At 40.4% G+C, this 13,455-nt stretch overlaps 1 protein-coding gene across 2 annotated transcripts in view; it reads left to right on the forward strand.

Moving 5' to 3' along the window:
• LOC139756115 (carbohydrate sulfotransferase 15-like) overlaps nt 1-13,455 on the forward strand; it is a 48,700-nt gene that overhangs the window by 8,568 nt on the left and 26,677 nt on the right. The window contains exons 2-3 of one of the 2 annotated variants that reach the window (XM_071675191.1): nt 9,678-9,821; nt 10,283-10,359. In XM_071675191.1, the coding sequence (XP_071531292.1) occupies nt 9,725-9,821; nt 10,283-10,359 (174 nt within the window). In that variant the 5' untranslated portion in view covers nt 9,678-9,724. The remainder of the gene's footprint in view (nt 1-9,677; nt 9,822-10,282; nt 10,360-13,455) is intronic. The other variant, XM_071675192.1, reaches the window with a different exon arrangement.

The following is a 13,455-nucleotide window of genomic DNA, read 5'->3' on the forward strand; positions in this document are numbered from 1 at the left end:
AAGGCTATTCCTCATCTTAGAATTGCGTTGATTCCGCCTTGTACGCGGTCTTATTTCACGCGTAACCTCTTCGTCCTAGCTACGCACATCCCAAGTCCAAGTACCCAGCATGATAATAGCAGTATGAGTGTTAGTGAATCACCCAACTGTACCTTCACCCGATAGAACTCTTCATCCGCCAAAGACGCTGTTATTAACATGAGAAATACGTGTTCTTGCTGTAAAGAACTTCCATTGTAGCACAAAACTTACAAACCGCTAGAAAAAACAGCAACATAGAAAGTGTACAATGATTATGATAGAATTTTAACAAGATGAAGGCTACATGGAGGGTGGAGGAGTGACCATTGATTTGATGCTGCGCTGCTAGTCTCTCATCATGATATACATCGTACAGTGGAGACATTATTTACGCACCGCAATAAGCTTGTCGTTGCCGTGTTGTCCTAACCTAATCCTTTGGTTTCGTATGTCATCGTTTCAGGACAAGCATCACGCTGTAGCGTTTTCAGGGTGTGACGTAACCTGCCTTGCTTCAAGCGGCTCCTTAGTCTCTGAAGTCCCTAACTCAGTGTTAAGCATTACTTAGCAGTGTTCTGTACATTTTTACTTATAGTTCCCTCGTATGCAAGTGAGTAGTTTTCGCCTAAAACGAATGAAAACATCCTTGTATTTTAATGATTTTGTGAGATTCTTATCTAAGGAATATCTCTTTTTAAGCTACTACACTGCGAAACTATGGAAAGATATTGCATATAGTATCACTAAAGATAATAACTGATGCTTGATATTCAGTGTTGAGGGCTGCTAAATGATATAGCGAATGTAATTCGTCCATAACATTCTCCACAGGATGTTATTAACCTTAAGTTAGAATGTAATCTTTGTGGTGGAATTTATGCTGTACTCAAGCAGTGAACGTAGCGAGTTAAAGGATTATGATCATCATCCATTTCTACCGCTGAAACTCTCTAAAATGCTTCATATTAATTATGTAGTTCAAGAAGTCCCTTCGGATGAACTATAAAAAGATTTCTCAGTAAGAAAAATCTAGCATATCACTAGTAAGACAAATATGTTTGTGCCTTGTTCGTCTAGACTAAAAAAAAATAAAAAGATCTCGATGAAAAAAGAGGATGGGTTAAATGGTTGATTAACGTGTCATATAGTTTACTCCCTGTGTCTGAACAGTTGCCAAGGAAACAAAATAATCCCCAGTCGAACAAAGAAAGCTCATGACGTCGGTATCTTAAGAGTTAAAAAAAAAAAGAATGCCCTCGTTAGTCCTTTTAAGGAAGAACATTGTGCACATGAGGCACTTGGTGCAACACTGCTACACTAGCAGGAAAAAACTTAGTTGCCAATTTGTATTTGTCTGTCGTCACAATTGCACATTATTAGTACTCTTAAATTTTGTGTTAGGTACGACAGGGTACAAACTAGTGATAAATTATGACAATTTAATCCTTCAAAGATAAATAATTGCGACAGAGACTAACAGATATTGACCACCATGTAAGTGAAAGGCGGGCATGTAGGACGCTGGCGGGGTCGCGAAAGTGAGGGAGATGGTTGCTTGGCAGACCGACCACCATCCTCTCACACATAAAGCTAGGCTCGTAACTTTCTCTCTCCCTCTTCGAAAGAATAGACTTGTGTGACATCCATGACCCAAATACTAAGACTCAAAATCAAACATTATATATTTGTGTGAAAGTTCATGAGAGTATGTTATACAATATATAGTCAGATTCTTTCAATAAAAATCCGTGGAAACTTTATGAACATCCGTGGCAACTCAAGATTAAATCGTATGACTGCATAAGACTGAAGTATTTTAATGAAAGGTCACAGAGCTCGTCTGAATATGAATGTGTTATGAGAATTGACTGCTATCGGTTGCTAATTAGTCATTAAGCTTGAATCCATAATATATCCGTCAAACATGCATCATAAAAACTTAACGACAGGCTTCTAAGACAACAAGCATCACTCGTCACATTCAGTTGTTGGCGCTGCATAAAAAGTGCTTTCGAAGAACCCTCTGACCCTCCTCGCTCCTTCTCTTAAGATGCTGTGGGCAGTAATGATTACCAATGAATTCTCAACAGCATTATGCAAGGAAGTGCTGTAGAATATTTATAACGTTGTGGACGGTTAACCGATCATTTCCAATTTGAAAAGGAGGCCATTTTGCTGATAGGCTTTCTCTGATGGGAATACAGGACTTAAAAATACAAAATGTCTTACGGACGATTCACACCACATCACAAATGAAGAATGATCCGAATATATGTATATATATATATTTGCGACCCAAAAATCTAGGAGTCATGTCATCAATATTCATGAAGCATTAACAGTACTTTTTTTGCAACGTCTCAGGAAGCACAAACGCGGTGGTCAACATTGCAACCCATGGGTCTTACGGGTATGCGTTCCCAGCTACCACGCAAATGGTCTGGGTTCGAATCCTTGTTGTTGTTGGAGGGCAATATATAACCTATAAATCCTTTTGATTATATGGATGGAAAATATAGATTAAGTTTTACACACTAAAGAGTCTGGAAAAGGATCTCTGGGAGAAGTAAAAATATTATCCACTCGATACCTTAATCGAAGTTCCTACTTTGAGATCCTCTAGAAGGAAATATTACCGACAGACACCTTACATAATAGTCATAGGATTGAACCCCAGACCGAAGTACACTGACCCCAGCCCAAAGTTTTAGTTGTGCATCGGGGGGGAAATTGGGATTCATTGGGTTGGCCTTAGCCCGAAGCCTGGTCCAGGCTTGGCATTAATGTCTCGTAGAGACGGATGGAAGATAATCACTGGGTGAGCATCGAATTCATGACTCAACTTAGTACCTGTGGGAAGGCCGTATGACCCTATTGTTTACCATCCATTCACCCAGAGACATAGCAATGGTGTGTGTCACGCGTCTATCATCCCGTTCGTTCGTTAGCGACAACTATAGAAGCTGTTACTGCTTATATACCGTGGAGTTCGACCCCATTAATCACAAGTTTTTCGAAGCATCCATTATTTTTTGGGGGGAGTGACCGGTTTCAATGGTGTGCTTGTTTCTATGGCCCTTTATGCTTCCCTTTTTTTTCGGCTTGATTCGATATGTCTAATCTCTATACGTATACAAACGAATAACAGATCCTCTCCGCATCCGAAACCTGTTAAACCGCGTACTCAGGTGATGAAGTGACAACGGCCGGGCCACTGGTATGGCTTGAGGTGGGGGATCAAGGAGTCCATGTATAGCTGGAATGACGCTTGGACTGCAGCTGCAGCATACAGGTCGAGGGAAAAGGTAGAAGCGTGTGTACTAGAGACTTTAGCTCTAGTACACACGCTTATATCTTTTCCCTCGACCTGTATGCTGCAGCTGCTGGATTACTCGTCTTTAATTTCGTCTCGCTCAGTCCTTCCTCGCCTTTCTTTGTCATCGTCATCTTTATTCGTTCTAAATCTTCATATACGGGGTTTTCCCCTAATCACTTTTCCTCTTTGGCCTCCTCCACTTATCTATTATCCCACCAATCATTTCTTCCGCCTCGTTTCCATTCAATTTCGATTAAATAAGACAGTTTTGTTTATCCTCTTGCATTATAGAAGTTCAGCTCTGAAGGATAACTCGAGACAGAAACCCACAGCTGGGATAAAGCCTTAACGTCAAGATTGGCATGCTGACAGATGAGAATGCTGCTTCATTATTACTAATAACTGTACTACGGGAAGAGCTTTACACTCGTGTTGCTCCGTCTGTTGATCTTGCACGAGCGCGCGCACACACACAAAGACATACAGTGCTACGTGTCCATTCATTGACCAGTCCTAAAAGGGAGGATAAGCAGATGTGTAGACAGTGTTTCGGCTAAACTGGTTCCCTGTAGCATCTTACATACACAACAGGCATCCGCCTGATTAAAGCGACCACTTGATTGGCCGAGCAAATCTGCCAGATGTCACCATTGCCCTTAACTGATATCCCTTATCGTTCCTGCGTGTTAGTACTTTGCGTACAGACATATATTTTTTACTTCTCTTGATGTGCTTATGATAAAGCACATGACATCTGCTTGTATATAATACGCAAGAGGTCACTGCCAGGTGATTCTGCATGTGGGTTTGGTTGGCATCGTAACGCGCATACGCACCGCATCCGGTCAAATATGTGATCGGATTTATCGACCCGCACCTGCTGATGAGAAGAGCGAGATGCAAGAGCAAAATGGACCAGTCTGTGATCTGACTTCCCTTTCTGGAATTCGTACCCAAGCACGCTTGGGTGGCAGCGCTAACCACTGCATTGCTCAGGCGTTTGCCCACGAGACTTTGAAGCATATGTGGTTTGTTTCCTATTGCATCATTTTATTGTCAGTTTAGTTTGCCACATCATTACCACAAGATAAATTTTGATGAAGGTTAATGGATAATATATTTTTAGGTGGGGTCCACATAAGATTGTAAAGGGAACCAACAGCGAAACGTCCGATAACCTACGATCATTCCATTGGTGTCCATTGGTGGGAAGTAGTAAATACGTACATTTCGACTATAATACGAAGAATTCCGGTAAATCTCGGTTGCTCGGGGAAGGCAGGTGAGGTTTTCATCGGTTAGGGTAGTATGAGTTCATAGTAGCCAGGTGAAACACTTACTAATTAAAAGAACCTGTGAAAAACTGACAAGTTTCCCCATGCACACACACACTTACACACACACACACACACACACACACACGATTTACTTTTATTTTCATAATGACGAAATAAACACATCGTCTGCTGCTGTATTCTACTGAGGAAGTGGGGGATAGACAGACGCTCTCAGAGCGAAGCATTCCTAACGTACATAAACTATACTTGGCGTTTAGTTCACCGCCTAGGAAATATATCATTAACGCTGATGATTAATCAACTGCCTCTAGCAACACGATTCTTGTCATCAAGCTGCGTTAAGATTTTGTTTTTTGTCATGAACGACAACTTGTCCCTGAGCAGCTTCTGCCTTGTTTATTTAACCCGCTGACCGCTATGCAGACGTTGTACCCATGTCCTTATAAGCAAGAGCAACCTTTTAGCTCTGCTGTCATTCCTCTATGCGGGTGCAGACACTATCACCACATGCTTTTATTTATGAAGATGAACCAAAAGTCTTTGCGTATCAACAGGGACGAAAGAATATAAATTCTGATTACTACCGAGCCAAGTTCGACATGATCTTCATGTATCTAAAGAAACTTTATTCTACAGCTTACCTCCAGCAGCCACATTCTCAATGGTACATTTAGTTAATCCATCTTAATCTCTTCTGGAATGTTGATTGTTGACCGTAGTGTTCTTTGTAAAGTATCCGCCTTAATTCGACATGACCCAACCTCAGGTCACCATACCCAAGGGTCGTTCACTCGTACTGAAGAAGTTAAATCAGAGAACAGGGCTAGATAAAGCTTCATCACCTCAGGAAAATATGTTTCAAGTTACTTGGAGCACCAAACCAAAGTACACTGGCCACGCGTCTTGTATATATCCACCTTGCGTTAACGTGTTACTGGACTGTGGGAGTCTGCCATCAACTGAACGAAACCTGAACTCTAGAAGCTTTTGAAAACTACCACTTTAGATTTGTCATTATATATTAAGACGTTCGAGTACAACTGAAGACGTACGTATTTGCGTTTGTATAATAGGTTGTTAAATGAAATTTAGCAGCAAATTTCTAGCTTCGGTTTATGTGCATTCATTCGCCACACTGTACGAAGTGTATCGTATGAAAAAGACCTTAATCGTTAGCTGAAATACACCTGGTGGGGGCAGCCCATATGCCTTTTCAAAGCGGATTTTGTCCCATAGTGATTCGGAATATAACGGAATATTCTGCAGCCGCGAAACAGCATGGAATCTCCTTAACTTAAAGAAAGTAATGTAATTATTTCTTCTTTAACCGTGTCGTGAACGTAGTTGGGAACGCATGTACCAAATGCAAATGTTAGAGAACAAATTCACATGTGCAAGCGATGAAACTCACAGCCAACTCACAGCGAGAGGTTAGAAACAGAATATTGCCCCTCATGAAAGAGAAGAGTGAGGTGACTTGATCACAGCCTAAAATTTTCTGAGCCAGTTTGATGGAGTGAACAGTAAGCTGTAATCGATAGATGCAGACAGAGGAACCAGAGCAAGCAATAAACTTTTTATCATGTTAGCCGAGATGGCACGGGCAACTAAGGCCCTAATCAAGGCCATCTTATTAACTATATATATTTATCTTTATTATACTTTGTCGCTGTCTCCTGCGTTAGCGAGGTAGCGCAAGGAAACAGACGAAAGAATGGCCCAACCCACCCACATACACATGTATATACTTAAATGCCTACACACGCACATATACATACCTATACATTTTAACTTATACATACATATACATATTCATACATGCTGCCTTCATCCATTCATCGCCACTCCGCCACACATGAAACTATGCAGGAGGGTGAAAGGAGGGCAAAAAATAGAGTGAATTGGAGCGATGTGGTATACCGGGGTTGACGTGCTGTCAGTGGATTGAATCAAGGCATGTGTATAGGGGTGGGTTGGGCCATTTCTTTCGTCTGTTTCCTTGCGCTACCTCGCAAACGCGGGAGACAGCGACAAAGCAAAAAAAAAAAAAAAAAAAAAGATATATATATATATATATATATATATATTATTTTTTTTTATTATACTTTGTCGCTGTCTCCCGCGTTTGCGAGGTAGCGCAAGGAAACAGACGAAAGAAATGGCCCAACCCCCCCCCCATACACATGTATATACATACGTCCACACACGCAAATATACATACCTACACAGCTTTCCATGGTTTACCCCAGACGCTTCACATGCCTTGATTCAATCCACTGACAGCACGTCAACCCCGGTATACCACATCGCTCCAATTCACTCTATTCCTTGCCCTCCTTTCACCCTCCTGCATGTTCAGGCCCCGATCACACAAAATCTTTTTCACTCCATCTTTCCACCTCCAATTTGGTCTCCCTCTTCTCCTCGTTCCCTCCACCTCCGACACATATATCCTCTTGGTCAATCTTTCCTCACTCATTCTCTCCATGTGCCCAAACCACTTCAAAACACCCTCTTCTGCTCTCTCAACCACGCTCTTTTTATTTCCACACATCTCTCTTACCCTTACGTTACTCACTCGATCAAACCACCTCACACCACACATTGTCCTCAAACATCTCATTTCCAGCACATCCATCCTCTTGCGCACAACTCTATCCATAGCCCACGCCTCGCAACCATACAACATTGTTGGAACCACTATTCCTTCAAACATACCCATTTTTGCTTTCCGAGATAATGTTCTCGACTTCCACACATTCTTCAAGGCCCCCAGAATTTTCGCCCCCTCCCCCACCCTATGATCCACTTCCGCTTCCATGGTTCCATCCGCTGCCAGATCCACTCCCAGATATCTAAAACACTTCACTTCCTCCAGTTTTTCTCCATTCAAACTCACCTCCCAATTGACTTGACCCTCAACCCTACTGTACCTAATAACCTTGCTCTTATTCACATTTACTCTTAACTTTCTTCTTCCACACACTTTATCAAACTCAGTCACCAGCTTCTGCAGTTGACTGTAAATCGAGTGGCATACTAGGATTCGAACTTTTGGCTCGACCATGGCGGCCTGGGAATGCGTTAGTACTATTTCAGTAGCAGTTGTGGATGAATGGAATAAATGATTAAATCATGAGGGCGGACAGCACACAGTTTGAAAATTTAAATGATAGGAAATGTTCGAGATAAAATGGGCAACAGGTGTAATAATGTGTAATAACTAAACAAGATATACAGATAGGGATGGGACTCTATCAAAATATATTTTCATGCCATTAATCACCAGTTTAGGCCACTCATGTCGATGTCAAAATTACTGAAACAACCACAATATCATTGCACTGTTACTTAGTTTAGTTAAACTGTAATTTCGTGTTATGCATTTGTATTTTACTGGTGTAAGTAGTTTTGCGTCCCTGTAGCCGTAAAAACTTTGGAATGTGCATCTCCCTCACCCACACCCAGGCCTTCCACTTAACATGTCAGTCTGTAGTTTAGCGTTCCTGTAGCCGTTAAAACTTAGGAATGTTGATGTCTCTCCCTCTCACCCACACCAACACACGGGCCTTCCACTTAACATGTCCTCGGAAGACGGTGGAGACTCCGTCCCTAACAAAGCCTGGCAAACCCCATACGTATTTCCTAATTCCATCAGGGTGTTTGCAAATTTGGTCGTGAGGTCTCGTCTTAGTAAAATCCAGACTTTGCCTCGGATTTCTCGTACAGGCATGGTAGAAATCCAGACCATGCTGGTGACTGCTCGTATAAGCAGCATAGAAGTCCAGGCCGTGCTGGTGATTGCTCGTACAAGCAGCTTAGTTAGCATGTCGGGGCAAACGCATTTGAATACCAGATGTGCCACAAGCATGACAACAAAAGTTCTGTAACGACTGATGACCCTCAGATGTTTGTTTATATGTGAGGTATATATATATAAGCTTAATCTTCAACCCCAAGAAAAAATAACATAAGAAAAATAACTATTTGTTGTGTTGGTTAGAATTTGGTAAAGGGGGGACACCACCGCGTTCCAGTGTTTTAATTCATGATTTTCTAAAAAGGATTATTCTCAGTCCAACTTTGTATTCCCTTTTTACTCGGAGTAATTGTGACGTGTTATGTTATTATGAACGTGATTATGTGTTCAAAATAGGTTCGAGTGGTTAACGTTGACTTAAAGTGCAAGAAAAGTGATATCGGATAGCATACGGATTAGGATAACCACATCGCCTTGCCAGAGACCTACTACTATGCGTATTTCAGCCGTGGAACAAGGAAGATAGATTCATTGATTTAAATATCAACGATGAATAGAACATCTACACGTCAACAGAAATGAATCAGTCATTGGGATGTAATCCTTGAAAGCAATGCTCGTACACGTTTTCTTTATCATCTGTAATTTATCACCTTTAAAGATAACGGAAAGTGCACATGATATTGATGGAGTTGAGGAAGCAGAACCTAATGAAGAAATAAGATATCACTTGTTCTGTTCAGACGGGTGCATGATAACCATTATATGTAAATACGAAATGAATGGTAACACGAAGGCTGTGACACACGTCTTTCAAGTGCAACTGTATTAACAGAAATAGGGCCACTTGGAACATATAAAGATCCTGGGGAGCCATTAGCCTCTTTGAGTACGAAGAAGTCAATCAATATATTATGCTGATGGATCTTTCCCTACGGGTCTATCAGAAATAAAGATTTTTATGCATGTAAATCACACCTTGTTGATTTACAACAAATCTGAGCCTCTGTAAGCAGAAGACACCAGAAATGCTAGAACGGTACGAGGAATAGTGTTGCTACATACTTAGGAACTCAGGAAACACATGTTCAAGCAACATGGATGAAACTTTTGATGATTAATCGCAATTCAACTTTCCATCTGTAAAACTAAATCTACCAGGAATTGGGTTTGCCGTGTGTGTGTGTGTGTGTGTGTGTGTGTGTGTGTGTGTGTGTTGTACTGTATCCTGTACAAAACAAATTATGACAGACACCCTCCATGCTTTATATATTGCACTTAGCAGTGTGGTGCTCATGATGGTGGTGGCAGCGGCGAGACTGCAGCAGCATGCGCAGGGCCCTACAGTACCTAGCCACGTCTGCAGCTGTGCTCTGCTGCATCATCATTATCCTCTATGGAGACCGCAACTTTGCCAAATTTCCCGGTAAGTGAAACTGCCCATATTTGTAGGTCCTCGCTAGAGATATCGGTTGTGTAAAGGGGGCAAAAATGTTCTCTGGGTTCTTTTGCTTGAATTGTCTCGCTGGCATCTCTTAATCCTATTCATGTAAACTGATTGTAAGTTATCTTTCAATTTATTATCTAGATTTTGATCTGTTTATAGCTGAGTGGGTGGCCACAGCAACTGACAAGGTCAATATACAAACTAAAAACGTTAGATAAGAAAAAAAAAAAAAGCTAAGGCCTTCATTTTTCGTTTTTTGACATTAAGCAGCTTCTAAATTTACTTTTGAAAAATTATAAGAAAACTTATTCTAGTATATTTCAGAGAATTAAATCATTCTGATTGCTTGGAAATTTATAATTAACCACAATTCATTCATGGGTTAAGACATGGCAATTTTTTACAATTGATTATTATCAACTTGCCAATTTTTCTTGCAGATTTTAGACCTGCAGCTGTTTCGAAGCTGACCCTAGAGACACGTGAACTTAAATTTCAAGACATAGGACTTTTGAAGGTATGTAATGTGTATTAAAAGTAAGTATTTGATTATACAACGATAAATAAACACACACACACACACACTCCGAGACAGAGACTGGATAGTACCAAAAGCAGAAAGGTTGATAGACATAAATCACTTATATTTGGTTCGTTAAATCACAGAAAAAGATCGTGAGTGACTGGGACCTCGACATGCAGAGAGGGTGAAAAGTGTGCACGGGATAGGGTGAATTGGAGTATTGTGGTATGCTGGGGTTAACATGCTGTCAGTGGTCTGAACCAGGGCAAGTGGTGTCCGAGATAAACAGTGGAAAGGTCTATTGGATCTGAGTTAAAGTACCCTAGATCTTTCATTGATAAATCCCTTAAGTTAGCAAAGAAATCATTTTATAGAGTTGAGCCCAAACGTCCCATTGACACCAAGAATCTTTTAGTTCTCCCTTTTAATAATAATATCACTTTGCATCCCATGTTACTTAAATCCTTGAATGTAAATGTTGCCTTTAGCAACAATAATACTATAAAGAATATCTTAATCAGGAATTCACTAGAAAATTCTCTTGGATGCATCTGTAAAATGCCATGTGGAAACTGATAAATTTTATGTTGGTCATACTAGTAAGGATCTTTCTGTTAGACTTAAGCAACATAAATATAATATAAGAACGGGACAAGAATCAAATGCCTTGTTTAATCACGTTAAAAACTATGATCATTGTACTGACTGGAGTAATGCCGTCTCAGTTATTAACTCTAAACTCTATTACCAAGAAAAATATCATTGAATCTTCTATTATTAAATGCACAAAGAATTATAATCTTAATATCAGCGATGGTCTATACAAATTAGATAACTTTATTGTTGATAAAATTTGTAAAATGATAAAGTTTATGAACGCTTGTTGTATGTTTTGGACAATCACATGTTTACCAAATGGCGTCCTAGCTTCGTCTTTTCGATGTATATCAACTGACATATTTCTCCCTTGTGTCTCCCCTAATGATGTGATTATTACACGAAAGTGCACTTGGGAACTTATCGTGTTTCATTTTCCCCGTGGACTCATAAATATATATATATATATATATATATATATATATATATATATATATATATATATATATATATATATATATATATATTTTTTTTTTTTTCTTTTTTTTTATACTTTGTCGCTGTCTCCCGCGTTTGCGAGGTAGCGCAAGGAAACAGACGAAAGAAATGGCCCAACCCCCCCCATACACATGTACATACACACGTCCACACACGCAAATATACATACCTACACAGCTTTCCATGGTTTACCCCGGACGCTTCACATGCCTTGATTCAAATCCACTGACAGCACGTCAACCCCTGTATACCACATCGCTCCAATTCACTCTATTCCTTGACCTCCTTTCACCCTCCTGCATGTTCAGGCCCCGATCACACAAAATCCTTTTCACTCCATCTTTCCACCTCCAATTTGGTCTCCCTCTTCTCCTCGTTCCCTCCACCTCCGACACATATATCCTCTTGGTCAATCTTTCCTCACTCATTCTCTCCATGTGCCCAAACCATTTCAAAACACCCTCTTCTGCTCTCTCAACCACGCTCTTTTTATTTCCACACATCTCTCTTACCCTTACGTTACTTACTCGATCAAACCACCTCACACCACACATTGTCCTCAAACATCTCATTTCCAGCACATCCATCCTCCTGCGCACAACTCTATCCATAGCCCACGCCTCGCAACCATACAACATTGTTGGAACTACTATTCCTTCAAACATACCCATTTTTGCTTTCCGGGATAATGTTCTCGACTTCCACACATTTTTCAAGGCTCCCAAAATTTTCGCCCCCTCCCCCACCCTATGATCCACTTCCGCTTCCATGGTTCCATCCGCTGACAGATCCACTCCCAGATATCTAAAACACTTCACTTCCTCCAGTTTTTCACCATTCAAACTCACCTCCCAATTGACTTGACCCTCAACCCTACTGTACCTAATAACCTTGCTCTTATTCACATTTACTCTTAACTTTCTTCCACACACTTTACCAAACTCCGTCACCAGCTTCTGCAGTTTCTCACATGAATCCGCCACCAGCGCTGTATCATCAGCGAACAACAACTGACTCACTTCCCAAGCTCTCTCATCCCCAACAGACTTCATACTTGCCCCTCTTTCCAAGACTCTTGCATTTACCTCCCTAACAACCCCATCCATAAACAAATTAAACAACCATGGAGACATCACACACCCCTGCCGCAAACCTACATTCACTGAGAACCAATCACTTTCCTCTCTTCCTACACGTACACATGCTTTACATCCTCGATAAAAACTTTTCACTGCTTCTAACAACTTGCCTCCCACACCATATATTCTTAATACCTTCCACAGAGCATATATATATATATATATATATATATATATATATATATATATATATATATTTTTTTTTTTTTTCAAACTATTCGCCTTTTCCCGCGTTAGCGAGGTATATATATATATATATATATATATATATATATATATATATATATATATATATATATATCCCTGGGGATAGGGGAGAAAGAATACTTCCCACGTATTCCCTGCATGTCGTAGAAGGCGACTAAAAGGGGAGGGAGCGGGGGCTGGAAATCCTCCCCTCTCACTTTTTTTTTTTTTTTTTTTTAATTTTCCAAAAGAGGGAACAGAGAAGGGGCCCAGGTGAGGATATTCCCTCAAGGGCCCAGTCCTCTGTTCTCAATGCTACCTCGCTAATGCGGGAAATGGCGAATAGTATGAAAGACAGAAAAAAGATATATATATATATATATATATATATATATATATATATATATATATATATATATATATATATATATATATATATATATTTTTTTTTTTTTTTTTTTTTTTTTTACTTTGTCGCTGTCTCCCGCGTTTGCGAGGTAGCGCAAGGAAACAGACGAAAGAAATGGCCCAACCCCCCCCCCCCCATACACATGTACATACACACGTCCACACACGCAAATATACATACCTACACAGGTTTCCATGGTTTACCCCAGACGCTTCACATGCCTTGCTTCAATCCACTGACAGCACGTCAACCCCTGTATAC

This window comes from Panulirus ornatus, chromosome 20 (genome assembly GCF_036320965.1).
Source record: "Panulirus ornatus isolate Po-2019 chromosome 20, ASM3632096v1, whole genome shotgun sequence".
NCBI classification, from domain to species: Eukaryota; Metazoa; Arthropoda; class Malacostraca; order Decapoda; family Palinuridae; genus Panulirus; species Panulirus ornatus.